Genomic DNA, 27,035 nt, shown 5'->3' on the forward strand with positions numbered 1-27,035 from the left:
ATTTTGCAGCCGAGCTGTGTTGCGGACCAGGCTTGCCATGCTGAGACAACAGCATCTCTACACTCCTTGTTTTTTCACTGCAGACAATTATATGCACAATATGAAACTGAGCTTAATGTGCAAGCCTGGTGGGAGGGTACATTACAGCATTTCCAAATGGCCGCTTTTTCATTTAATTTTTAGTTTGTATTTTCACACCGTTTCACACATTTCACGCTCTCTCCCTGAATTATGTATTTGGGCAAAATAAAGCGCTTTATTATTGCAACATTTTATCCATAAAGGATAATGAACTGTACTGTATGGAAATACTTTTGTTCTCTTGTACAGAGACTTTATGTTGGGTTTTTGTCAGGCCTCCTGCATCTGGGCCTCAGCCGAGACCCCGCAGCCCCTCTCGGGTCCCCCTCAGACCCTCCGAGTGTCTGCAAACCTCACCACACCCCCGTGCTGTTCGCCCCCCCCCCTTCCCCCCGTTCCCTAATGGCACGTTCCACTCGCGGCCGGGAGCCGGCGAGCGCCCGCGGCTGAAGCGCCGGTTGGGACGTTCCACCGCAGGAACTCGGGGGGCGCGGCTTCCGGGCGCCGATTTCGAAAGAGGCCTGCGCCGCCGGCTCTGCCATGACCCAGTCGGTGGTGGTGCAGGGTAAGGGGGTCGCGGCGCCCGGACCTCCCGCCGCCCCCTCCCCGTGCCTGAGCTGTGTCTCTCCCCTTTGCAGTGGGACAGTGCGGGAACCAGGTGGGATGCCGTTTCTGGGACCTGGCGCTGCGGGAACACGCCGCCGTCAACAAGGTAAGGGCGCCGCTGCCCCGCCGGCCCGGGCGAGCCGCCCTCGCTGCCGTCCGCGTTCGTCGCTGTGTCTGCAGAGCGCTGTGTTTGTTTGCTTAAACCAAGGGCTCTTCACTGTGGGTACAACCACCCCCAGCTTCTTGTGCCGTTTCACTAATCATGAAAACAAAACGTAAGGTTAACTCTCAAGAGACCCTGTTAAATCAGAGGGTGGGCAGTCACCAGCCGTGTGAAGTTTAACGGGGATTAGCGCATCTTGCATCTGGGATGGGACAACGCTGGATGTATGGGCAGACTGGAGAATGAGAGGCTGGGAAGCAGTGCCGTGGAAAGGGACCTGGGGGTCCTGGTCGATGGCAAGTGGAACATGAGTCAGCAGTGCCCTGGAGGGCCAGTGGTGTCCTGGGGGGCGTCAGGCTCAGCATGGCCAGCTGGGCAAGGGGAGGGATTGTCCCACTCTGCTCTGCACTGGGGCGGCCTCACCCCGAGTCCTGGGGGCAGTTCTGGGTGCCACAATGTAAAAAAAAACCACATTAAGCTGTTGGAGGACGTCCAAAGAAGGGCCACGAGGATAGTGAAGAGTCGAGGGGAAGCCATATGAGGAGCAGCTGAGGTCACTTGGTCTGTTCAGCCTGGGGGAGACTGAGGGTCTCATGGCAGTCTGCAGCATTCTCCTGAGGGGAAGAGGAGGGACAGACACTGATCTCTGTCATGACCAGTGACAGGACCCAAAGGCATGGCCTGAAGTTGTGTCAGGGAACATTTAAGTTACATATTAGAAAAAGGTTCTTCACCCAGGGGGTGGTTGGCCACTGGAGCAGACTCCCCAGCGCCAAGATTGTCAGAGCCCAAGAAGCATTTGGACAACACTGTCAAGCACATGGTTTGACTCTTGGGGTGTCTTTTGAAGGGCTAAGAGTTGGACTCTTACGTTCCTTCTAGGTCCCTTCCAACTCAGAATATTCTGTGATCACTAATTCTGGCCAGCTTTCTCCAGCATTTGCACCCTGGAAGCTCAGTGTGTCTGCCTACAGCCAGGCATTAGCAGGTCTGAGGCTGTTAACAACACAGGACTTTGCCAATGGCAGTAAAGCAAAAGAGGACACTCCCAAAGCCCACCATTGTTTTCCATGTTAGTTTATGCCATGGCTTGCTGTGCAGTTTTACTGACCAAAATAGCAACATGAAGGGGGCATAGGATTGTGCTGAGTACCCTGGACAAAATCACACTTTTCTTGCTGTGACTGTAAAGCACTTAAGGTATTTAAACTTGTCAGATCTCTTTAGTTTTATGTTGGGGTAAGTAATTGCCATTGAACCCCTTGGCAGGGAGTTCAGGAATCAGTATGATTGGGCTGTCCCCTTTGCAGAACTCCATGGGCATTGGTATCACAGGCTTGGAACTCATGATGAACTGTTGTATCAGTGATGATCTGAGTCAGCTGAAGAGCAGCTCTTCAATTTAATCATTGCATTGGGATCTTCAGTAAACTACTACAGTTGCTTAATCTTGTGCTGAAAAATTAATTTCTTAGTTACATTCTCTCAGTTTTTAATAACAAGCTGATGTTTCAACGAAATGTTCTTTTTGGAGATGACTAGAACTAGCTGGGTTCTACAGAGATGTTAACTCAGTTTCAAGTTGTGAAGTTTGACAGGTATCCTTCAGAGGTCCCTGCCAACTTAAATTATTCCATGAAAAAACACTGAGAATTTTTGACATTACACATAATTTTGTGTTGTTTCCTTTCAGAAAGGAATTTATGATGAAGCCTTAAGCAGTTTCTTTAGGAATGTAGATACAAGGTAAGTTTTTATCAACCAGTTCATGAGATTACTCATGATCAGAAGGTAGATCAGAAAAATAAATATTGTTTTGGGGTTGGTTTTATTTCCTCTTTGAATTCTGTTAGTCCCTGAAGAGAAATTCTCTAGGAGGATTTACTGGTGCTATAGTATAGTCCTGCAGGTGTCATGTAGGCTGGAGGAATCACATGGGTATTGGAGGCTGCTGTGAGCTGCTCACCTAATGAGAAGTGTCTAGAGACCATCTCTGAGTGACAAGTTGGAAAATTCTTCAGTAATCCAGTGCAGCCCTGTACTCTTTTCCCCTTGTCCCTGATGGAACTCAGTAGGCTCAGAACATCAAGTGCTGAATTTTAGCTGATGTTTTGTGAATATAATGGTGGTTAAATGTAGGATGGTCTTAAGACATACCTTAAATTTAGGCTTGGCCAGCTCCCAGATTAGGTAAGTAATGGAAGAGGAAATAAGATCAGTCTTCCAGTATCCCTGCCTTTTTTTCCCAAAACCTTGTGCTGAATATAGTTTGGCCAGACTCATAGTTTGGTCAGTATCTCATCATTTGAGTGGGAAAAAATGTAACATAATGTATAGTCCCCTATATTGGCTCAGTACAACCAGTCCTGGGAAAGAAGGAGGATTTAGCTGTGTCAGCCCAGCAGGATTGCTGAACTGGTAAATCATAATAAGCAGAATAAGTCGAGCACAGAACTGTGCTGGTGCAGTTACAGAGCTTTCACACCTGGAGCCCAAGCACAGTGTTGTACTGCTCCCACTGAAAAGCTCATGTGGAGCTTTTTTCCATTGTTTGAACAGGATACACATATCACATGCTGATAAAAGATAATCCTTTCCAGTTTTGGCAGTGCTTGTAGAATTGCTACAAAGCAGAGGCTCTATCTGAGAGTGAACTTTTATGCTTATCTTTCAGCTTCTTGAAGTAATGTTTAGGATAATTCTGCTTGAGTTCATGTCCTGTAATTGCATTACTTTCAGGAATTATAAGGTATTAGTAGCATGTTCAAGGTGTTTCTGTTTGCCTGCGTTGTCATAGTCTTCCAAACACAATATATAAGAGATAAAATTTTATTGTAGTATATATTTTATGCTGCAAATATGATCTTTGATTTTTCTGTTACTATTTTTTTTTCAGAAGTGGTGATAATGGTCCTGATATTTACAAAGGAAAAATCTGCTCTTTAAAAGCACGAGTAAGGCAATCTATAAAGGTCACTGTTTTTACATTGAATATTTATGCCCAACTGTGTGGGAATTCTCATGAAGTTCTTAAAATTGCATGCAGGTTTAAGTATTGCTTTCAAAGTAAAATTTCTAATACTTTTATTAATGCAGTAATGCACTTTGCTGCCAGTCTTGTTGAGTAACTCATATTGGAATTTTAATAAAATGATTGCAGATATTATTAACTAAGGGTTGGATTTCTTTGAGCCACTTTAAATGATTAAGAAGCAAGGAAACTTGAAACATAAAAATGTTTTAATTTTTTTATTCCTAAGTAGTGGGACAAAACATTATTAAATTTTAACAAAATTTCATCTGAAATGCAGTCCTATCAAACAACTAGCAAATCAGCTAGGGTGAATCTAGTTGGTCTCCTAGTCAACAACTAGGGTGGGAGAAGGTTTCTCTGGAGCAGAGTAAAAACAGAATTCCTTTTGTATTGTCAATAATTTCATATTTCTTTGTGTGATTATTTCAAGGGTGGTTTGCTTACTGACTGAATTTAAATTCTTTCCATTCTTGAAGGCACTGTTGATTGACATGGAGGAGGGTGTGGTAAATGAAATTCTACAGGGACCATTGAGGGATGTGTTTGATAGCAAGCAGCTTATCACAGATGTTTCTGGTTCAGGAAACAACTGGTGAGAACCTCTTTAGAACACATTTCTTAGCAGCTAATTAGATGGTATTTGAAAGGGGAAATGAAAACCGTAGCTTTCGTTCTGCACCTGGAGAGCTGCAGCGTTTTACCAGCAAACTTGGAGTCACTGTTGCCTGGAGGAGGGCTTTGAAAAGGCTTTTACAGAAGAATAATTCTGCTGATATATCATTTTATCTCTTTTTTCTTCTTTTTTGATTTTCTTTACAAAAGAGTGTGCTTTTTATTTTTATTTCTTTGGCATTCAGCTGCTTTCATTACTTCGTTGAAGCCATAATCTAGTTTGAGACTGTGCAGCTACTGTGGAAATGAGATATATGAACAAATGCACTTCTGATTTCTAAGCAGAGTCTGGCTTTGTGCATATAAACTACATTACCAAAAGAAAAATTCAGAAAAAGATTGGTTAACATAATGAATTCCAAATTTTCAGAGACCTTAAGGTGCTCTAATAATATTCAGTGCACTACAGACTGGAAAGCAAATCACCAGCAAATGTACCAAAAGAGAGTGCAATATGGAGAGTAAAGCAGTCTTTACCATCTAGCAGACAAGTGTGTTGAAAATGAGCTGCTTGGGGTTTTTTGTTACTAGTAGCAACTGACTTGCATAGTACTCAAAAGATTATCTGTACATTTATTACATGGGGATATCCATTGTTAAGGACTATGTAGCTTTCATTACTACAACTGGATTATCCAGCGTGGGAGTTTTTCCTTTCCAGTACAGAATAATAAGTGTATACTCCAGAGTTGTGAACTTAGATCTCTTTGCATCCTCCAATTTAGAACCATGTCCTGACTCCCATATGCTCATATGTAGTCACAACTTAGAAACTCTCACAGGTGAGGTGTTGCACCCAGCTTTGGATCCTGAACTCTAAAATGTCACACAGAAGGATTTAAAATTAAAAATTTAGTTTGATTTTTTTGGGGGGAGGTTTTAAAGTACTTTTCATATCCTCAGGGCTGTGGGTCATAAGATATATGGCTGTCAGTACCGGGAAAACATAGTGGAAAAGCTGAGAAAAACTGCTGAACATTGTGACTGTCTACAGTGTTTCTTTATAATTCATTCCATGGGAGGTGGTAAGTAATCTTTTTATGGGGAGTATGACTGCAATAGCCACAGATGAAAAAAAAAGCAAACATGGATATTGAAAAGAAAATCAGTATAATAATCTATGTCATTCAGAAAGCAGATTAAAAAAATTAACATAGTACAATTAAGTGGACCTGTAATTATTTATCACTAGTTATATTAGAGCACTGAGGAGCTCTGATGTGCTACCCAGAACACAAATGCAGCTAAAATTCTAAAGATGAGGCAGTGAGTAGGTCAAGACAGGTACCAAAGACAAACACTGAGATATTACTGATCAGAAGAAGGGTCAGTGACTTCTGAACACCGACAGCATTGTCATAATCATTTTAATTGTGGGGAAAGAGTTTTCCAAAAGGCTTTGAAGGAGACTTCTAATGTTGCTTAACTTTGGAAAAACTTTGTTTTTCTATTTTCCTTCTTCATAATTCTCTTGAATCTGATCTAGTTAATTAATAAGCCAAAAGGAAGAATCCTTTGTGGTGTAAGTTTTGTCATTATTGCATTGCCATTAAGCCTTCCTACCCCAGAAATCTGAGAGTAGCATGTATTGTAACTGGTTATGATGTGTAAAAAGACACAGAAAATAGCTCTAAATATGAAGCAAGGATTTTGTCAAAGGCCTCTTTTGTGGCTTAATTTCAGATACCCTGGAGGTACTGTTTCTGTTATTCTGAAAACTGCTGTCTTGTTCATAGATTAAACTGTCTGCCACTGAGAATGTAGCTGAATATTCAGAAAAAGACCACAGTTCGGTTCTCTGTTTCGAACTCAGGGCTGTGTGCTTAGTGTTAGTGAGGAAAAAAGCCTGTCTGCTGGGGGGAAGGGGCAGTTCTGTTTTTACTGAAGAATGAGAAAATTTCATAAAGAAACCCTAAAATGAAAATAGTATTGTTTGGGGCAGTTCAATGCTTTTAAGCAAATGTTGTGTTTCATAATTCAAATTAAAGAATTCAAAACAAGAAGTAGAAATACTAGGTCAGAAAAATGTTTGTTACATCGTAGGCCTTTTTGGTTTGCAGAAATTTTTCAGACTGTATTCTTCAGTCTGACTGACATACTGTGGGAAGTAATTTTATTACATAATTAATTTCCTGTCTGGGACAAACCTTCCTGCCTTAATTATATTTGAGTACCCTCTACTGTCTGCCAAATGCTTCAGAAAATATTCATTAATATATATAATTGAAAAGTTGTATGTCTCCTACATGAGTCGTAGAGCCTAAGATAATGTGGGGAACCTGTCTTCTCTCATTCTGTCTTCATTCATAATTAGGGACAGGATCTGGTCTTGGAACTTTTGTACTAAACTTGCTTGAGGAGGAATTCCCAGAAGTATATAGATTTGTTACTTCAGTTTATCCCTCTGGTGAAGATGATGTTATTACTTCTCCATATAACAGTGTTCTGGCTATGAAGGAGCTTAATGAACATGCAGACTGTGTGCTACCAATAGAGAATGAAGTAAGAAATAATATACTATTTATGTAATTTTTTTTATTAGAATGTGGAAATGTCTCTTCCTTTTCAGTACTGATTTGCATACAAAATATCCGAAAGCATAATTTCAGTTTTTAAAGTAATAATTTAACTTCTAAGTCGCAAGCTTTTGAAATGGACATGGGTATCACTAAAAAGTCGCTCTGCTCCTTCAAACTAAGGTAGAGTAAATTTTATCATGTCTATTTCAAGATAAACATGAAAAGCTTCTATTTACTGAGATAGTGTCTTCAATTCTTTTAACAATCAATTTGTGCATGGTATTAGTAGGGTGCTTCAAGGACCTCTGATCTCTCCAGATTCCAACAAGCTTAACTGTGCTGATTAGTGATATGGGCATCATAGATATACCTGACCTTGCAAAGTGCTAGACTCATTTGAATCTAGCTTCAGTGGCTGTCTTGCTGTTTGTTTATGAAAAAAGCAAGAGAAAATGAAATTTAGTTAGAAACTACATTTTTTGCTTCACAGGTGTTCTCTTCTAAAACTGCTTTTTAAATTTTCATAAGCATTTTGAATAGTTGAATAAAATTCAAACTTCTGAGTCAAGCTGTGTATGTATTTGTGATATGTAAGGCACAGACTTAGAAACACTTCTATCAACTGAAATTGCTCAAAAGTTGGACTTAGATGTATCAAGGTATAATCTTTAACCTAACATTACAATGTCTGAGCTTTCAAGATTATTAGAAATTAAATGTGTGGTACTGAATTTCAAAGTTCTGTACTCAATACTACTTCTGTGCTTTTTTTTCCCTCTCTTTCAAAGTCTCTGTTTGAGATAGTTAATAAAATTCATCAGATGATCAATTCTGGGAAGTTAGGATCAACTGTGAAGCAAAACAGCTTGGTGACATCAAGTGCAGGCAGTGCAAAAACAGTAGCTGAGAAGCCATTTGATGCAATGAATAACATCATTGCCAACTTGCTGCTGAACCTGACAAGGTAAAGTTACAGGTTATTCCTCTGTAACAAAGTAGGATTGCTGGAGGTGGTGGGTGCTGTAAATATGCAGGCCTGCATCAACTTGAGTAGTATTAATTACTCATATTACAGTATGAGTCTTCTCTTTATAAGAACTGGTTACTAAATGCTAAAGTACTTGGAAGTATTCAGATTGTAGTGGTGCTGCTTTAACCATGATAATCTTAAGCCTGAGGTAAGTTTATAGGCAGAAGGAAATTGTCTTTTACAAGTGCCTAATGGAACCCATGGAGGTTTGGCTTTCTAGGCATTATTTTGTAAATATTGTCAGATCATTTGTGCTCATAAACTGTCTATTGCTGCCAGAAATATACTTTATACTTCTGGTTGGCCTGTTTTTCTTTTAAACAGCTTGTCAGGAATGCTAAGTCACATGTGTTTTACTATAGCCTGTTTAGTAAAAGTGGTAATAATTAACTGGTATTAACCAGCTGGTACTAATTAACCAGTATTAAGTGGTATTAAAGATTATTAATGATAATAAATCAATGCTAAAGACTCCAATTGGGAAACAAGGAATCGCTCTTGGTAACTTACTCTTCTTTAATGAGAAGTATAAGTAAGACATAGCACTGTTACTGACAGATGTGAAAGTTTTGTGATTATACTCGAACACTTGCTTAAATGCCATGTTGTTTTACAGTTTTATTGTACAGAACAGCTGGAAAATAGATTTCACTGTTTTATAGAAGTGATGTACTTAGTTTGTATCAGTTTCATAGCAATTTGTTAATTTTTCAGCTCTGCTAGATTTGAAGGTTCTCTAAACATGGATCTTAATGAAATCAGCATGAACTTGGTTCCATTTCCTCGACTTCATTATTTGGTTTCAAGCTTGACTCCTCTGTATACACTGGCAGATGTTAATGTTCCTTCTAGAAGGTAAGAAAAAATATTATTGGAGTTTCACATTTAAAGCTTAATTTCTGATTTTTCCATAGTTTTCATTTAAAAATTCTATTCTGTAGTCAAACTAAGGGTGGAAGTTCTGAAACTTGTATATCTGCCACATTTTCAAATTCATCCTGCTGATTTATGGAACATCTGCTGTCCCTTTTCTATGTAATGGTTGAGCCAGTAAACTTGACATGCTTTTAATCTCTGCTGGAAGTGGTTCTGTTGGGAAAATGTATTACTTAGAACCCACACCACAAGTTTTTTTGAATAACAGCTTGTACTTGACTGACAAAATACTCTAAAGACAAACAAGGGATTAACTAGGCTCTTTGGGGAAATACTTCAGTATTTATCTTACTTCAGTCTGGAGATGCAGTGAGGGCAGTGAGCCTAGTTAACATCTTGTTTTAATGTGTCAAATTTTGTGAGATATTTATCCCATTGACATAGCAGAAAGATTACCAGTTAAAATAGATTTTACTGGGTTTGGTGGATTATGTTCAGTCAGCAAGAGTGAGATAGAGACAAATAGTGGTAGAGACAGCTAAGGGTAAGTGATGGAAGTATGCAAAGTGGAGAAGAGGGCAGGACCACACTTATTTTCCAAGTTGTGACAGTCAGATCTGTTGAGAACATACCTTGAGGATATGGTGTAGGGCTGGGGGAAGGTAGCTGACTATGAGGAGGTGGTCAAAGATGTTTCAGAATGAAGAGGGAACAGTAATATTTTTATTGCCTTTATTTTTTTGTAATAGGCAGGTTGTGGCAGAGATGATACAACAAAAAAAGAAATAGAGGTTATAAATGTACAGTATTTGGAACCAGTGGAAAGAATGTCTTAGATGTTGTGAGTCCACAGAACACCATCTTTGGTATCCCACAGTACAGTGAAACTTGGTTAAGGAAGTGAAGAGAGAAAGAATATGATCTGCAGTGTCATCTTTTAAAGTAGTCATGTGTGATAAAATTAGAATAAGTAGACTAGGCAAGTAGATATAGCCTGTCTTTTCCCAAATCATTAATCAAAATTAATACAGTTCTATGACTCATTGATACTTTTAAATAATGAAGTGTAACAGGCAGATAATCAGTTCTGTAAGGGTCAGCACTTTGATATCCCTTGTCAGATCCTTTCCAGTGAAATTGTCCACTCAAATTGCCACATAACCAGAACCCCAAGTAGTTAAATCCTTTTACATAATTTTAAGACTTTGTAACCATTGGCCTCAAATTGCCTTTATAAAGGCAACTTCTCTGATTCAACAGTGGGTTGTAACTTGTGGTTGAGGAAAAAATGGATCTAGTGTGTTTTTAAAAACTCTATTACCAACATATGTATATATAAAGGTTTGAATCTTTCCTATCATTTATGGTCCTGGGTCAAATGTACCTTTATCCAGGATTTTATGAACTTTTAAACCCTGAAGGAGGGGGGCATTCTGAAGAGCCTTTGTATCCTACTTTAGTAAGAGTAGATAACTGTTTTCTTTTCACCCAGGTTGGATCAGATGTTCTCAGATGCCTTTAGCAGAGATCATCAACTAATTCAAGCAGATCCAAAGCACAGCCTCTACCTGGCCTGTGCACTTCTTGTTCGAGGAAATGTGCAGGTTTCAGACCTTCGCAGAAATATTGAAAGGTTTGTAATACCACACAGAGTAGTCATGGGATTTGTACAGATATTGGCAGTTGTCCAGAGCATTCCAGCTTTTCATTTGAACAGTTTCAATACCAAATCAGTTTAATCCAACTTCCTTTTCTTAATTTTAGAAGGGAAGAAAACATAATTAACTTATGTAATGAGTGAAAAAAAAAAAATCCAGTTATTCCAGTTATTCCTGGATTTTCAAATAAAGGGAGGTGCTACTCCTGTCTTCCTCAAAATTGCAAAAAAAAACAAAGTCCACCCTTTCAGGGGTCTCCCAACAGCAAAGGATGTTGGAGTAATGAGTTCTGTAGTAGAAGTTTGTTTTTGCTGAACAGAAGGCCCTTCTCTTTCCATGGTTACTTTCACATAGGTAGGAAATAATCTTTATTTTAACAACTCTGTGTTGTGTTAGCACCCATTTTCTTTAACAGTATTGAGCTACATAGATGTAACAGGAAAGGCAGGCAAAATGGAATTTATAGGCAGACAGGGTTGCATGGGGAAAATTTCTGGGAATCTAAAGTATTTTACTTATTTCAAAACTACAGGTAGACTGATTACCCTCACAAAGTATTAATCTGCCCCTTTATTAAATTATTAAATCTCAGAGTGCTTCCAGTCTCTTTTATAGAAACAGGTACTTGTAACTTCACTTTTCAAATCCTGATGCATTAAATTAACAAAACACAATTGATGTTTGCAATTTAAATTAACAAAACACAATTGATGTTTGCAATTTAAATTTAACATAGAGACACAGTGGTTTAGTCTGAAGTCTAAAATACCTTATTCACAGTGATAGTTATAACTGTCTTCCTTAATCCTGAGTGCTTAAATGTTAATCTTTCAGACTGTTAGTTGTTAGCCTTTGTGTTCTTTATATTCCTTAGTTAATTAGATTTTTGTATCACAGGTTGAAGCCTTCTCTGCACTTTGTCTCCTGGAATCAAGAGGGCTGGAAAACTGGTTTGTGTTCAGTACCTCCTGTGGGTCATTCCCATTCCCTTCTGGCTTTAGCAAACAACACCTGTGTAAAACCGACTTTCATTGAACTCAAAGACAGATTTATGAAGCTCTACAAGAAAAAGGTGCAACTCTTATCATTATAACATCCATAGTCACTAATCACTAGCATCTTGCAATATAGAAACCCAGATCTTAGTGTTGTGAAGAGACTGTTTATAATTAACAGCCCAAGGGTTTCATTTGTGTGACCAGGTGACTCAAAGCCCCATCCAACCTGGCCAAGAACACTTGCAGGGATGGAGCATCCACAGGTTCTTTGGGCAACCTGTTCCAGTGCACAGTAAAGAGTTTCTTCCAAATATCTAATCTAAACCTTGTAGTCCACCGAGCTTTCTCTCACTTCACTTCCTCAGCAGGACCGGAGAAAAGTACAGTGAAAAACTTGTGGGTCAAGATCAAGACGGGGAGAACAACCACCGGTTATTGTCATGGGCTAAACAGACTTGGCATTTGGAAAATTAGTTTAATTTATTGCCAATAATAGTAGAGTAGGATGGCAAGAAATAAAAAAAAAAACTGAAAACACCTTCACCCCCACTCCACTGCCTTCTTCCCAGCCTCAGAATTCTGTTCCTTTTTTGCTGATCTTAGTGTCTGCAGGACTGTTTCTCTCACATTTTCTTGAGTCTTCTGTCACAGCTGTTGTGCAGCATTTTTACCCCCCAGTTGTCACAGAGGCATTACCAGCATCACTAGTGGTCTCAGCTGTGGCCAGTGGCAGGTCCATAGTGGAGCTGGCTGGGATGGTTCTGTTCAGCATGGGGGCAGCTCCTGTTATCTTTTCACAAAAGCCACCCCTGCAGCCCTGCACTTCCCTGCTGCCAAACCCCTGCCATGTAAACCCAATCCACAGCTGGTCTGGTGTACCCAAGAACACAATATGAAAAGATGGATTTTAAGAAGTCAGTAATATTGACTGTGATTCACTAGGGGATTGTTACCAGACTTGCCAAGTGTTTAAACAAGGGATGTCATGATACAAATCTCTAAGTGCCATTTCAACACTGCTTGCACTCCCCCCCTTCAGTACAGGCTAACTGGTATTTACTGAGCCAAAGCAATCAAATACCAAGAAAAGGATAACACTGATTTTTTTTTTTTTTTTATCCTCTTAGGCTCACCTTCACCATTATCTGCAAATAGATGGGATGGAGCAAAGCTGTTTTTCAGAAGCTATATCCTCTTTGTCTGACCTAATAGAAGAGTACAATGAATTGGATGCTACAAAAGGCGGGCCTAGAATAGATCCTTCAAGACTGAAGATAGCTGTTTAAAGAAGGAAGAACTGATTTTAAAAACGAAAAAGCACTTTCCCTAAACATCCAGCCACTTCAGTTAACCAGAATGACTTTCAGCATGCCTGGCTATTGTAATTCCAAAGTGGGACCAGCAGAACAGCTTCCTTTCCTCAAGAGTGATCATTAAGTGGGGAGCCATGCCTGTGAGAAAGATTTGAAGGCACCTAATTGTGGCTGGTATCAGTAAGGACAGTAATCCTAACTGTGGAGTAAATTGACACACAATATGCTGTGAAGAATAGGAGGAGAGGTTGCATGTAGCAGCCAAAAATGTAATTATTTTCTTAGACTTTCAACTTCCAGTAAACTAAAGGTTGGTCTTGCTTCAAGGAAGGATCACCGTTGCTAGATTTAGTTTTTAACAAGCAACTACAAAGAGAAGAAAAGCCCATGTAGTCTTTTCAAAGATGAAAGCAAGTCTCTAATGAAACTGCTTTCTTACACTTTGCAGTAGACATTTCAGAATGCTCTAAGCTATGTTCCTCATTTTGGTATTTCTGCTCCTGTGTTGTAGTTAACTATATTAGAGGATTCTCAGTTAATACCAAAATCAGCAATAACAGAAAATTTTAAAAAATAAATTTTGTTTCAAGTATTATGCTTGGAATATTAATTAATATTTTAATGATTCATATTAATGAATACTGAGTTGCACTTGATAATGAGATAATACAGAATACCTCTGAGTAAAACATGCACTTATGATGAAGTTAATACCATTTGTAGAAAAACGCTTATAGCCTTGAAAGAATGCAAGTAAAATAGATGTTTTAATATTTATAATTATCGGAGTATCAAGCAGCTTTTTATATTACAGTGAGAATTTTTCCAAAATAGAATGTACAGCTATTTCCAGTTGCTTGCCAGTGAGCTGTTACAGATCAGAATGGATTGATTTCTTGAAATTTGAAGTCCTTCTAGTAGAGTTGGAGTGGATATGTAAGTAAGCACAATTTTGAATGTGTAAGCCCAGAAGTATTCAATAAAGTATTGTGATAACATTTGTTGAGAAATGAAGAATGTTGAGAAAGAAAAAGTTCTAAAACTATAAATTTTCTTAAGTCTTGCATCTATTATCTGCAGTTGCCCACTTATTTGTTCCTTTGCACATCCAGTGTTTATATCCATAACACTAGAGAAAGACTGTTGCAAAAAGCAGTCTGAGATTGAAGTTGACAACTTCTGTTTCAATATTTCAGCATTGATGTGTTTTACTATTTCAGATGTATAGCAGAAAATGTTAATTTAAGAATGAAGAATAATAGATGAAGTATTACAGGGCAATACATCTATTTGTATCTGTAGGCAAAAGCTTGTTACCATGGGGTATGAAGCCCTCTTGCTGTACCTTTCACAGTCACCAAGAGTTCTTGCTTGAGTACTGCTAGTGTCGGATACATCCTCAGGAATGTAAAAACAGTTACATTTAAAAAGATGCCCTCTGGCGTTTTACAGGTGCTAGTTAATAAATGAGTGAATATTCACTTCTGCAGTTTCATGATAAACACTGCTGTGGCAGGGAGTCAGGCAGCTGCCTCTTCAGGGTGTGAATGTGCTGTTGCACTCCCTGTGTTACAGTCAATGGTGCAATTTGTCATAGGAGTTTGAGTTGGGAAAATATATCTCCTGGAGCACTGCAAATCCTCTGGCACACACACGATGTTATCCACATCATCTTCCACCTGAAGAAGCCTTCGTTGGGACACTCAAACTGTACAGTGATCATTTTGGACTTGTTAGGAATGCAGCACCTCTTGTCCAAGCATACACCACAGAAAGTTAGTTTATATCTTTGAGTAGTTGAGCATCCAGAAAAAACTAGCTTCTCTGCTGTTGGAAGCTGGAAAGTTGGTTGGCATGTTTTTCCCTTTGGAATCTTTAATATTAAAACAAAGAAAACTCTGAACATTAATTGCAGATCATGTAAGAAAAAGTTGCAACATTTACTTAGAAATATCTTGAAAGTTACTCAGTCTGAAAGCTGCCTGTTTTTTCCTTTGTCAGTCAACAAACAGGAGATCCTTTCAGAGTGACTGTGCATCAGGACAGCATTAGCAGCACTTACATTTCAGGACATTACATTCTTTTGTTTGAAATTGTACATCTGTAGTTTGCTATTGAAACAGGAACATTAATGGTAGAAAACATAGAAGAGTTATTTTAAAACCCATAAAAAAGAAAGAAGTAAATGTTTTATTAGTACTTGCTAATATATCCATTTTTCCATTGGTTCCAATATTTTCATTTTCTATTAGGAACTAATTTTATGCTAGAAAATACCTTTATTTTCTTCAGCATATTGGTCAGACAAGGCTGGATGAAGCATAATCTCTTTTCTTTTTTCATTTCACATTTTCTGTTGTCGTTGGTCACTCTGCTGGATATGCCTATGCCACAGGTCCTGGAACAGGGTGTCCAGGGAGTTGCCTGTATGAGGCACTTTTTCTTCAAAACTAGTGGTAAGCTTCTGTAAGCTAAGACAGCAATATTTTATTTATGCAGCCCCAAAAGGATGAAATGAAAATACAAGGATAAGAATTTGATTTCTGTTCATGAAGGTACTTCTGTACGTAAACCTAAAAATGAGACATAAATAACATTTATACAAAATTCAGCTGAGCTGCAGTTACACTTTGGTGATACTGGATACTCAGATCCTACCAAGGGCTATGAAATTGCATGTATTATATCACCTTCCAGTTTCATTTGATGGAAATGTTGTGTGACAAGAGATAATTGTGGAATTCTTATGAAATATCCAGATTTTTCTTTTATTTTAGGCCAAGCATAGTTTATAAAGGCTGCTGAGAACATTAATATTTGTGTCTTTGTAGAAATTGATAAGACCTTAGGTTTTGTATTGAGGAATGAAATTATCCAATCACTTTTAGATAACACTAAAAAGCCGGAAGGCTGGATTAGGTGGAGTGTACTTAAAAATGAAACAAAATTGCCATGGAAAAGGTCTACAGAAAATCTGTGTGGAATCTGTGCATTTACATAAGAGCACATGCAGAATTACCTGGAATTACCAGAACTGCTGTCTACTTAGAAAGTAGACAGCAATTTAAAGATTTCATTGAAGTAAGCATTTTAAAAGCCTGTCACAGATCTGCAACAAATAAAAGGAAGTTAAATGGTTGTTTATACTTGTTACATTTTTTAAAGTATGACCTAGTTACATCTCTGTATATCTGAATTAGGTAAATCAAATTGAATAGAAAGCCAGAAAACAAAGCAAGAGGAGTAAAATGAAACTTAGCACTTACTATCTACTCTAACAGAAAAGGGACTTTTCAAAATACATATTAGCCCATTGAGCCATCCATGGAATTTATGGACAAGTTGACAAGATAATTCTGCTGGACTGGGAGGGGGAAGACTTTACTTGGAAAAAACATTTCCTGGTATTTTTCTCAGAAGGCTCCCAAAGAGCAGCATCGTACAGCCACCACAGGGACAGGGTTTTGGGTCCCTGAACTGAGCCCAACAGAAAGTGTGCTTTGCCAGCTGGGTGTCTGCTCTGAGGACTATGCTGTACAGCTGATCCAAATTCCAGAACCATAATTTGAAGTAAGGATGATTTTTTTTTATTTGGCTTACTTGTGTGACCACTGCTTACATGTGAGAAGTTGTCCAAACTGGACTTCGGGTTTTGTAAGCAGGTCTATTTACCTGCAGATTGATTGATGTGCAGCAGCTGATTTACTCAGCAGCTTTTGATAAAGTTTTTCTGATAAGTGTTGCTATCCTTTTATTTTATTGATCCATGATGGTGATTCAGTCTGCTACCAAATAAATGGCTCTGCTTTCTGGTACCTGCATTGGCTGTAACAAAGATGACTTTCACCATGGAAAGTTGCACATGCACAGGGAAGGAGATGGCACAAGCATAGCAGCTGTGGCCAGGGAAGGGCTGGCATAGCTGCTTCTGGCAATGGTGCTGCCTTAGAGTGCAAAAGAGAACTAGTGTTAGCTGCAGAGCAAGAATGGACTTAAAGGGACTATCCACTGACCCTGGCAGAGCTGCATGGACAAGCTGATGAATGCTTTTCATCAGGCTGAATTAAGAACTGGGTGGGGGGAGTATTGTTCTTGCAGTGACCAAAATTTGTGAACACAGGAAAGCCACTAAGGCAATTTTTATAATTTTCTGCTTTCTATTGAAAGAAGAGACCTGTGTTTTGTTAATATATGTATGAGAAAGCCAAGACTGGCTAACACCACAAAGCAGGAAAAAGTGGGGCAGTTCCCAGGCTGCAAAATGGCTGTCCAGCAGCATCCCTAATTGGGCTGATCCGATGAGCAGCAGACCTCTGCAGAAAGATGCTTTGGCCAATTCCCTGGTGACAGAAGCCAAAAGCCTTTCTGCTTTTCACATTTATTAGGTTTAGAGAAATGAGTCTGTGACCTGAGAGTAAGAGGGGTAAGTGGGACACAACAGTCACTCTTGCAAAAGCCTTGAGCAAGAATTGGGCAAGGGCCAGTGTGCTGGCTGCTGGAGCCAGGGACACTAAATGCAGAAAGGCTCATGTGCAGAAAAGTTTACCAGTGTAGTCAGGCTCACCTGACATCAGTCTGTAGTTGGTTGATTGAAGTTGCTTGTCCTGTCCCAGGCCACAGATGGATTGTCCTGGCTTCTTTCTGCCTGAGACCTGGGCACAGGTGCTTCCTGTTAATCTTGGTGTGAATGCAGGGGTACATCCGATTGTACCACTGACACACAGGCACTTATAAAGCCGGTTGGGCTGAAAGGTCTGCCCGTTGGTGTAATAAACTCCATTGAGCTCACATCCTACAGCTACCAGATCTGAAAATGGTGAACAGCAGTTACTAATATGGGAAGAGCACATGGGTCTTGCTAAACAGGGTGCTAAAATGTGGTCAGTCTTTATGACATCCACAGCTTTGTAAATCGGACATCAATATGTCTGCCAATAACAGGCTTGGGCACAATGACCTGGTTTCACTAATGCAGGTAAGTTGAAATTCAGTCCCAGCCCTACTCTCAGATTCTCTGACTGAGCAGTTGGAGGACTAAATTAGGATGAATTCTTTAGCACAGAGCTGTGCAGCACCTGCAAGCAGTTTTCCTCCAAAACCATTCACCTGGTGGTCCCCACCCTCTTGGATTTCAAGAAGGGAACATGAAGGAGCAACTTACATGCACACACGCCTGTTTCATACCTAGGCTCGTCTTCTGAGTAGTCACAGTAGAGCCCTTTGTGGGGATCACAGACATCTGCTTCATTGCAGGGCTCTCCTGCCTGCTTGGCACAGACCTTACAGCAGCCACAGCCATCCTTCACCAGGCTGACCCCAGGGGTGCAGGCTGGCACCGGCGGGCAGCGGCACGGCCAGCGGCAAACCTCCTTGCGCTGGACTTCACCAGTTTCTCCAGGTTTATCTCCAGGCTGCTCTGGTGGGCTGTGGAAAAACTTACACAGAGCGTGCTATTTTGAGCACTGAATGCAGTATGTGTAGCTGGAATAGCATAAAATGAAGTCAAGATGGAAAAAACTGACAAGTTGCATGAAAATGCGCAACATTTCTCATTTGACAAGATCAAAAAGTGAGAGCGGCTATGAGGATTAGGTAGAAGGCAGAGGACCATTTTTATCAGTATCATACACTGAGATGTTCCACCAGTGAGCCTGGCCTACTGCTTGTACAAAACACAATTCACTGGTTTTTCCCTTGCCTTCTATAGAACAAAACTGAAAAGAAGTTTTTAAAAAAGTATTTTAAAGTAGATGGTGGTTTATTTCTTCCTAGAAACCTTCTATCAAATTAATTAGCTTTTGATTCCTCACAGTGTTTTATAGCCAGCCACAGTCCTGTGTGCCAGTTCTGATGGCAAGACCCCTTTAAAATAGGGAACCTCTTTTGAATGTTACTTTTGCTCCAAAATTTGAGTAGATGCTTGGGAAGGAGCATTATAATATTTACAAATGCTCTTGTGCTAGATGCAAAAAATTAATCCTAGTGAGGGAGGTAATAGCTGTACTGAGTTTAATAGGTCACTTTCTAAGAGTGCATTTATTTGCATGACTAAGCCTTCATTGAATCCAGAGCTTACAGACCAAAAACACATCTCATTAAAGAGATTTGTATCGGCAGCAGGAAGCTAAGATCTAGCCAGAATTTACTGGTTTACACATTCTGTCACAGAATTCATGTCTTTTTCTCTTTTTTTCTTTTTTTTCTTTTTTTTTTCTTAAGTAAAGGAAGGACAAACTAATTCTTGATGGGCCTATTTTTCTGAGGTATGGGGGCAGATTAAGTTAGCACAGTGTGAAAGGATCTATTTGAGATAGCTATAGTCTATCTGCATATTTTAAGAACTACAACTAAAACGTAGCAGTTTAGGTCTTAGCATTCAATGTTTTCATGCTGCTGATTTCAGCAGAAATGCAGATTGTGGTATAGTTATTCTCCATGGATGACTGGTTCTGTAGTTAAGTGGGGGCATGCACCGCATTGGCCACTATACAGCACAGGGCCTGGAAGCCCTCTCATCACACAGCTCTGACTGCCCAAAGAGCAAAAGGGAAAGAAGACCAAGCCCTTCATCAGGTGCCAGTATCACCATCAAGCTTGCAAAAAAACACCCAGAACATATATCCTATATTTTTTTTCTGGGCATGTGAAGCCCAGCCTATCAGTTTCTGTCTGTTCCTGCAAACTGCGAGGATCTGCTGGTGTAGAAATCACGTCCAGCAGACATGCTGAGGGAAAGGGTTCATTCAGCTGGGGTTCCTTGCTGCTTAATTTCCAAACTGGAAGTATCTGCAGAATTCAGCATTTCATATGTCATAGCCCAGGAAAGCTCTTGCAGCATAATTGAGCTGGCTTAATTGAATGCAGTAGTAAATGACCTTTTAAAAGCCTTTTTTCTACCCCTAATTTCCATTTTTCATGGTCATTTACAACTATACTTATGATATCTTAATCTGCAGCCACTAATGAAGCTCCAAAGTAGTAGCTTTCAAGTCCTTTGGCTGAATGATTTTTAAGCTAGATATTAATTTACATAAGCAATTCATATAGTAGATGGATGTTAAACAATGTCATGGGGTATTCCATGCAGTATAAAGAAGATAGTTTCATAAATGTGTCATTTGTTAAAGGATTTCTTTTAATCCTTTCTACCTAAATTCAGCAATAATACAGAAACAATTAACTCAAGTATACTTTTTAAGGCAGCTAAGCCTTTCCTATAGACCCTAATGTTAATTTGATGAATGTGTGCATTGGAATATAAGGGTTTTTAAAGAATTGTTCTGGAAACAAGACAACCAGGTGTTCGTGTACATTTAGCAGTCTTTAAGACAATGCATTTGCTTTAGGAAACAGTTCTTTGCTGCTTCTTTCTTTAGAAGCAGAATATTATTATTATTTTTGTTATTATCATCATCAGGGATTTGGCCATATGCCAGCAATATGAGGTTATGTGGCTTGAATCAGATATCATGTTTCAAAATGGGTATGTGTAGCAGGAAGTAATCTTATGAGCTTCACCCAATATGTTTAATTTGTATTACAAATTGAAACATGCTTTAAAAACCTACCGACCTCTACTTAGGGGAGTTTTCTCTCCTTTTTTTAGGGAGAGATGTCTGCTGAAAGGTGGGAGACAAAAAAGTCCTTACAAAGTAAGAAAAACACCATCGGGTGAATATCTGACAGTTTTAACTGTGGAATTACTGAGAACTTCAGCTGACATGAAACATCTTCACATATCTATTAAGTTACAATGAAAATGTAAAGTTTGCTTGTACAGTTTACAAGTTAAATATTTTTCTAATTTGTGCTTCCCCAGGTTTCTATACCAAAGCTATTCACATCACACAAGCCCCTTGCATATTTTTCCTGATCCTAAGGGCAGATCAGAAAAAGAGACCACTGTGTAAGAACCCTTCATGTTTTGTTTGTTTTCCCATGTTTTAAAGATCGAACAAGGTCAGTATGGCATAAATAAGCAAATATCAAAATAGGCAATGTACTATCACTAATGTTTGATTATCTTAGACTAGCTTTAAATAGGCAGAAAGGGGAGGGAGACAGCCATTTGAAAATTCTGTTGACATTCATCTTAATTGTAAAGGAAAAATACACTGTATACATGTAAAGTGGATTTTCAAAATTAGGTAAGTAAGTAATGAAATTGGCCTTTGACACAAACACCTTTAGGAAAAGCTGTCACTTAAAATTGTCTCATAAGAGCCAAAGTATAGCACAGCCCAGGTTCTTTTCTTGTTTGTAAAACTAGGCTGAAGTCAGACTGCTGCATGTGTTTATATATATTTGCAAACACATGTATATATGTATATATGGAATATAAGCATGAGTAAGATGTTTACTTTCTTACTGCATCAGGTAGTAATTTTTGCTTATTTAAAAAAAAAAGAAAGAAAGAAAAAAACAAAGCAAGGTCAGTGACAATTTAAGCTTCCCTAACACTTTTGTCTTCCCACTAAGTCATACCAGTGTACAGAGAGAAAAAAAATTACCAAAACATAACCGATGCAGCAAATAAGCTGCAAATGAAATTTACTGAGGAGTAGGGAATGGCTCCTTATTCTTTATGAGGAATTTACTTCTCTGAAATTTAATTTGTCATAAAGCAAATAAAAACTTTTAACCAGGACAAGGTGAGGAAAGGGAAAATCTTTTTCTCCTTTTTAATGAACTTACCTGTTGAGTATAAGGGATGATGAAGATGGTGGGAACAAGGAGCCACCGCATGTTCCTGCACATTCAGAAGTGAAACTGGGAGATAGGGAACAGGCTGAGCTGTGTCAGAGGAAGCACTGAACACAAAGCTCTCCTCTGTCTCCCTTGCCAAGCCAACTTTCCCCAGCACATGCAGGAACACATACACGCATTCACACTTGAAATTCTCCTCTTCATACTGAACCAGCTTCACACTGAAATTTCCAACTGGCCTTCGTTTCTCTGCCCACTGCTAGAATACAGATTTTCACACCCTGCTTGATCCCATCCAGCTGATTCAGCCAGACTTAATTGAGGTCGGGTAGGGTGACATCTGATTCTTAAAGTCTTGCTGCTGGAAATGCTGTGTTATTTTTAACTTGTCTTTAAATCTATATTGCAGGAATTTCTGAAATCTGAAGGGCAGACCCCCAAATACATGTATTTTCTGAGATGGAGAAAGCAGAGTTCTTCAAAATTTCTAATGTATTGTGCCTAGAAAATCATTGCATAAAAATTCACAATCAGTACATGCCCTCTAAAGAGGGAAGGAGATGCTATAAAGTGTTAAAATGCTGCTACATATTCAGCACTCTTTCTTTCCATGGGAAAGCCCAAACTATAATATACTTTTTCCTAAAGTATGCACCTTGTCTTATTACTGTGTCATGGAATTTAAGGACAAGATAGTTCAAATCTCCAAATTCCCTCCCCCTTAATACTATCAAGGTGATGTGTTTGATTTTTAAGCTAACATGTGAGGGTCTCCAGGGTAAGACAAAAGCTCCAGAGCTGCAGCAGTGGTGTTGGTGGTGCCCTGGTAAATGTTTTTCTTTCACATTTGTCCTTGCTCAGGCACCTCCTGAAGCCCAAGAGTTACTAGGGGAGGCTGCCAAAGACCACACTGACACTGCAGCCATGCGTGGACAGAAGCAGTAGTGGGAGTAGGGAATCAAATCCAGTCCAGGCATTTCTATTTGGCTCCTGGACTTGGAGCACCACATGCCCTCTGTGGTTACAAATGCAGCTGGAACTGCCCCTCCAAACTCTTGAGCATTTAGCTGTAAAACACTGAAAAACTGCTTTACTTCAGTACAATCACTTTGTCACATAACTCAAGATGAAGGTCCGGCAGTACCTGGGTGACAAGTGGATGCAGCAGACCATTTCATTATGTTACTCTGGTGCATGGCAGTGCAGACTGAAGCTTGTGTTTCCCCTTGAAAGCTTATGAACATAGCACACAGGTTTCTCTGAAGTCTCCTCTGTATCCTATCAAAACATAGCTTCTTTCGTAGAATCAGAAGGTAGCTGAGGCTGGAAGAGGGCCCAGGGGGTCTCTAGTCCAAGCCCAGCTCAAGCAGGGTTCCTTCTGAGATCAGACTGCGTTTACTCATGGCTCTGTCTATTTGGATCTGGAAAACCTCCAAGGGTGGAGGCTGCTAAACCTCTCCTGGCAGCCTTTCAGAGGGATAATAATGAGCAGTGCCGGCTGTCTGAGGACATTCCAGGTTCAGTTTTCTCTTGCTGCCCCAAAGACACCCCTTTCCCTCTCCAGCCTGTAAGAAGTGAGGAAGGCCAGAGGACTAGCCCATCCATTCTTCTTCTAGTACTGCAAGGGGAGCACACAGCATTCATTTGAAATATGTCTTTTCTCTTCACATTGCAGAGATAAAAAATGTGACCAGTGCAGGACTGGGAATGCTCTGTGTGAGCTGGCAAAGACTGGTCTGATGTTAATAATGGTCCCCAGTCTTGGGAAATAGGAGAGACATATTTCTGTAGGATTACCCATTGGTTTTATATGGTGTATTTTGTTGGAATCACCTGGAGAACATGTTATCTGAGCTTTAGAGAATGAAACTTCAAAATCGTGGTTAGAGTATAATTAAGCTGATTGATGGAAAATGTTGGGTTTGGAAGGAGTGGGAGGAATGTTCCTCCCTGAGGAAGACATTCTGGTGATATAACACATGAAAATGTCATTTTAGGTGGCCAGATGAATGTTCACATGTGTGCAAATTCATCAGCATACCTCTTCAGCCTGAGAAGGGCCTGCTGCTAGGAGCACCACTCCTGCTATAGTAGGACTCAGTTCTCCAGGACAACAATGTGCCTTCACTGCCTTTCCCTAAAAAAATGCACTTAAGTGAGGCTGGACCTTGCACTGCAGCACAAATCCCTGCATGCATAAGTAGCCATAAGACCACAAAGACAGCAGCACTAACTCCTATGCATAAATAGTGCACCAGGGCTTTGACTACTGAGTACAGGAGTCTGTGTCTCTGCTACTATTGGCTCTGATTTCAATAAATAGAGGTGATCTGCCCTTTTCCTCTCCTGCTGGTTTTTAGTGATCCCCTACAACTTAAGAACTAATGTTTTTAATGCCACATCCAGACTCAGCAATAGTTTGTCTGTATGCATCCTCCTTGCCAAATCTCCCTTGCAGATTTGATTACATAAAGTATCATTCATTTCCTGAGCTAAACCTGCTCTGCTATCTGGTGCCATTCTAATACCACCCTGAACGGAAATGCAATTTAGTCGTATATTCAGTGACCTCTACATATTGTACACATCTCTTTGGTGAAAAAAAATCATCTTCCTCTCCGTGAAATATGCCATGTAAATCCATTGTCTTAAGAGATGGAAAAGTATGAGTTATAAACCCATAAATTGATATAACCATGCATTCTAACTGGATACAAGGTCTTAGACAAAATGCCAGAGGTACTAGTTACTGATACTTGTTTTGGGCCAGGATTTTCAATACTCCCTACAGGGCTTGGTGGAGTTACTGCAATAAAATCCATCAAAGCCAGGGTTGGGTTTGGTCATTCCTAGTAACTGGGTTTTAGTTCCAGATCCACATCAGATCTGGGAGTTCACCTTTTGGCAGGAAGATTTTTGCACATTGTCCTGTTTCATTGTTCTTTGGGCATGGATGTTGCAGAGAGGACTCAGTCAAACTTACAGTTTGTGTCTCTTCATTCAAATAAATAGATGGGTAAAAAGAATAGGAAGATTATATGACAACATATTGCCCTTGGCTCACCCTGTCTCAGATGCTGTTTTCTCACTTGGGTTTTGGAAGGAAGCTGCCTTCTTCAAAACAGTGCCCCCAAAACACTGATGGATTTTGCTAGGAGCTCTGCTTGCTATTGCTGACAACTTGGGCACACAGAGGCACAGACATCTCCCTGCTGGGAGTGGCAGGTTTGTTGCCAGGCAGCATGGCACACACAGGTCCTGGGATTAGCCATGCTCAAAGGTATGCTGAAGCTCCCAGCTGGAAGCCTGAGGCCAGGAGCTGTGACAGTCCTTGCAGAGGAATCACCCACCCACCACCAACACACTGTTGTGAGGTTCCTCTCTTCTCTGCTGGTCAGCTGCTCAGCTATTGTAAATTTGGGGCATTTTTGCTTCTCTTCAAATTGATTTTCAGACAAAAGTTGCACTCAAAAATGTTCCTTCCGGAGAGCCACCAACAACAGCACATTCTCAACAGGCTGACTAAGGAACCTCTCCCAGGATGATGGAGGTATTTCCAATGAGACAGAAATTCATCTTGTCCCACATACTCACTGCAGTAATAGCATGTGCAACACTGAGGTGGCTGTTAGAAGGGCAGAAATGCTTTGTACAATGGCAGCTATACCATGTTCCCCACAGTGTGCCACTGTTTCTGTTTCAGCTGTGCTCTGCTTCCAAACTAATTCAAAGTTTCTCTGAGCTATAATAGGAGACCTCATATATGAAGAAATTTACATGCAGGTTTAAGACTAGGTCCATTTTCAAAACTGATTTATGCAGGTAGTTGTCTCTATCCTATTTTCTTCTAACACTCCTTAAATACAGAAAAGATGACATAAAGTGCTTGTATTCCAAAGCACACATCTCTGAAATGTGAAACTAGGAATTCTCAGAGTTTTTAAAGTTGAATATTTGTCATCAACAACATGCTGAGTTTCCATGTTTCTGGTTAACAGATCATTTAAAAATATCTGTACACACTGAACAGGATCAGTCTGTGCTCTGCCTAGCTCTGTGGGGCAGGCTGTGTGCAATCAATCCAGAAAGGCACAGCCTGCAAAAAGCGGCCAAAGTGAAGGAATAAAAATGAAGACAAATTGGGGGCCCACTGAGCAAGGCAAAGAAGCTCAACTGCACCGAGTAACCTATTACACGCTGGAATTGGCTGATTCTGCACACAGTGCTGCAGCTCTGCTCTTTTCAGTTTGATGCTGAATTCACTGTGACAGAACAAACTCAGATCAGCCCAAACCATACTTGCAAATCAGCTTTTCTCCTCATGGCCCAGCTCTGTGGGCACCCCAGTGCTGGCAGCTCCAGCCTCTCCTTCCTTTCTCCCCCACAGCTGGGCTGCTTTGCAGAGCAGGCAGGCAGCTGCTCCTCAGGGAGAAGCACTGTCAGGATAAATATTTGAGCAGGGCAGCTAATCCTGCATGTCAGGAGACATGTGAATGTCCGCTGAGGCTTGTACAGTTCTCAAAGGGTTTCCATTGTTAGTTAGAGGAGGAAATGGTGAAGCAGCTTCCCAAGCTCCTGAACTATTTACACATGTAGTTTGTGTGCCAGCTAAAAAACATTCCTGATGGAAATGAAAATAAGGTCCTAGTCAATGTCCTGCCCAAACCTTCCTTGAGGGTAAGGCATGGGAAAGACACAAAAAAAGAGTTGCATTTTTTTCCCAAGCCATCAGTTGTGTTTGGTTTTTTTTTTAATTTTATTTTATTCACAGTACATACTTTGTTAACCTTTAAAAAAAAATCCCGCATAAATACTAATGCATTCACATTGCTATCTCTGGATTTATTTTGGCACCGAAACACAAACTCATCTCTTTGGTCTCTACAGGAAAAGTATATGATGCTCTCTACAGACCCAGAAACACACAAATTGTAGGGCACTGGCCAGACCTGGTGCTAAGTTTTCATGCCAAGTGTCTCAGGAAGTGAAACAGCTAGAAAGGGGAAGGGAGGCTGTGCCTGCTCCTCTCCCTGCTGGTGGCATCATCTCCGCTTCTTTCTCTTCATGAATGAAGAAGGTCACCACCACATCCCTCCTCCTGCATGCAAGGAAGCTGCTCCAAGTTTCAGGGCTGAAAGGATTTATTCCTTCATTCAACAGGTACATTAAAAATAGCAGAAGCTGGGAAACCAGTGGTGGAAAGTCCAAAGAGCAAATGCTGGGTGGGCACAGCAGATCTGACCAGGGTCCAGGGTTCACAAAGATGGTAACAGCCCATGTTCAGATGCTTGAATGGGAAGATTTTGGAAAGGGCGTAAGAGAGTTCTTGTCCCAGCCCTCAGGCTATGTCTTTCAGGGTCTACAAAACAGTGAATTATC

General features: G+C 40.1%; 2 protein-coding genes across 2 annotated transcripts; one reads left to right on the forward strand and one right to left on the reverse strand.

Moving 5' to 3' along the window:
• Positions 1–539: 539 nt before the first annotated feature.
• On the forward strand, positions 540–13,948 carry TUBE1 (tubulin epsilon 1). Its single transcript, XM_071438329.1, has 12 exons — positions 540–646; positions 720–793; positions 2,544–2,596; positions 3,747–3,804; positions 4,361–4,476; positions 5,460–5,581; positions 6,871–7,058; positions 7,864–8,039; positions 8,820–8,960; positions 10,474–10,614; positions 11,537–11,711; positions 12,765–13,948. Exons 1-12 carry the CDS (start codon positions 622–624, stop codon positions 12,921–12,923), a joined length of 1,428 nt encoding a protein of 475 aa, XP_071294430.1. The 5' UTR covers positions 540–621; the 3' UTR covers positions 12,924–13,948.
• Positions 13,949–14,281: 333 nt separating this feature from the next.
• On the reverse strand, positions 14,282–21,707 carry CCN6 (cellular communication network factor 6). The gene is made up of 5 exons (XM_071438339.1): positions 21,645–21,707; positions 18,112–18,385; positions 17,515–17,757; positions 15,228–15,421; positions 14,282–14,823 (listed from the first exon to the last, which is right to left on the reverse strand). Exons 1-5 carry the CDS (start codon positions 21,705–21,707, stop codon positions 14,542–14,544), a joined length of 1,056 nt encoding a protein of 351 aa, XP_071294440.1. The 3' UTR covers positions 14,282–14,541.
• Positions 21,708–27,035: the final 5,328 nt, after the last annotated feature.

The sequence above is a fragment of the Agelaius tricolor genome, unplaced genomic scaffold (genome assembly GCF_023055355.1).
Source record: "Agelaius tricolor isolate 1412-34295 unplaced genomic scaffold, bAgeTri1.0.p SCAF_1, whole genome shotgun sequence".
NCBI classification, from domain to species: domain Eukaryota; kingdom Metazoa; phylum Chordata; class Aves; order Passeriformes; family Icteridae; genus Agelaius; species Agelaius tricolor.

Coding starts and splice junctions, on each gene's coding strand:
- TUBE1 (XM_071438329.1), top strand. CDS start 622: ATGACCCAGTCGGTGGTGGTGCAGG. Junction 794..2,543: donor AACACGCCGCCGTCAACAAG/GTAAGGGCGCCG, acceptor GTTTCCTTTCAG/AAAGGAATTTATGATGAAGC. Junction 8,961..10,473: donor GTTAATGTTCCTTCTAGAAG/GTAAGAAAAAAT, acceptor CTTTTCACCCAG/GTTGGATCAGATGTTCTCAG.
- CCN6 (XM_071438339.1), bottom strand. CDS start 21,707: ATGTGCAGGAACATGCGGTGGCTCCTTGTTCCCACCATCTTCATCATC. Junction 18,386..21,644: donor TCATCCCTTATACTCAACAG/GTAAGTTCATTA, acceptor GCTCTGTGTAAG/TTTTTCCACAGCCCACCAGA. Junction 14,824..15,227: donor ATATGCTGAAGAAAATAAAG/GTATTTTCTAGC, acceptor TTAATATTAAAG/ATTCCAAAGGGAAAAACATG.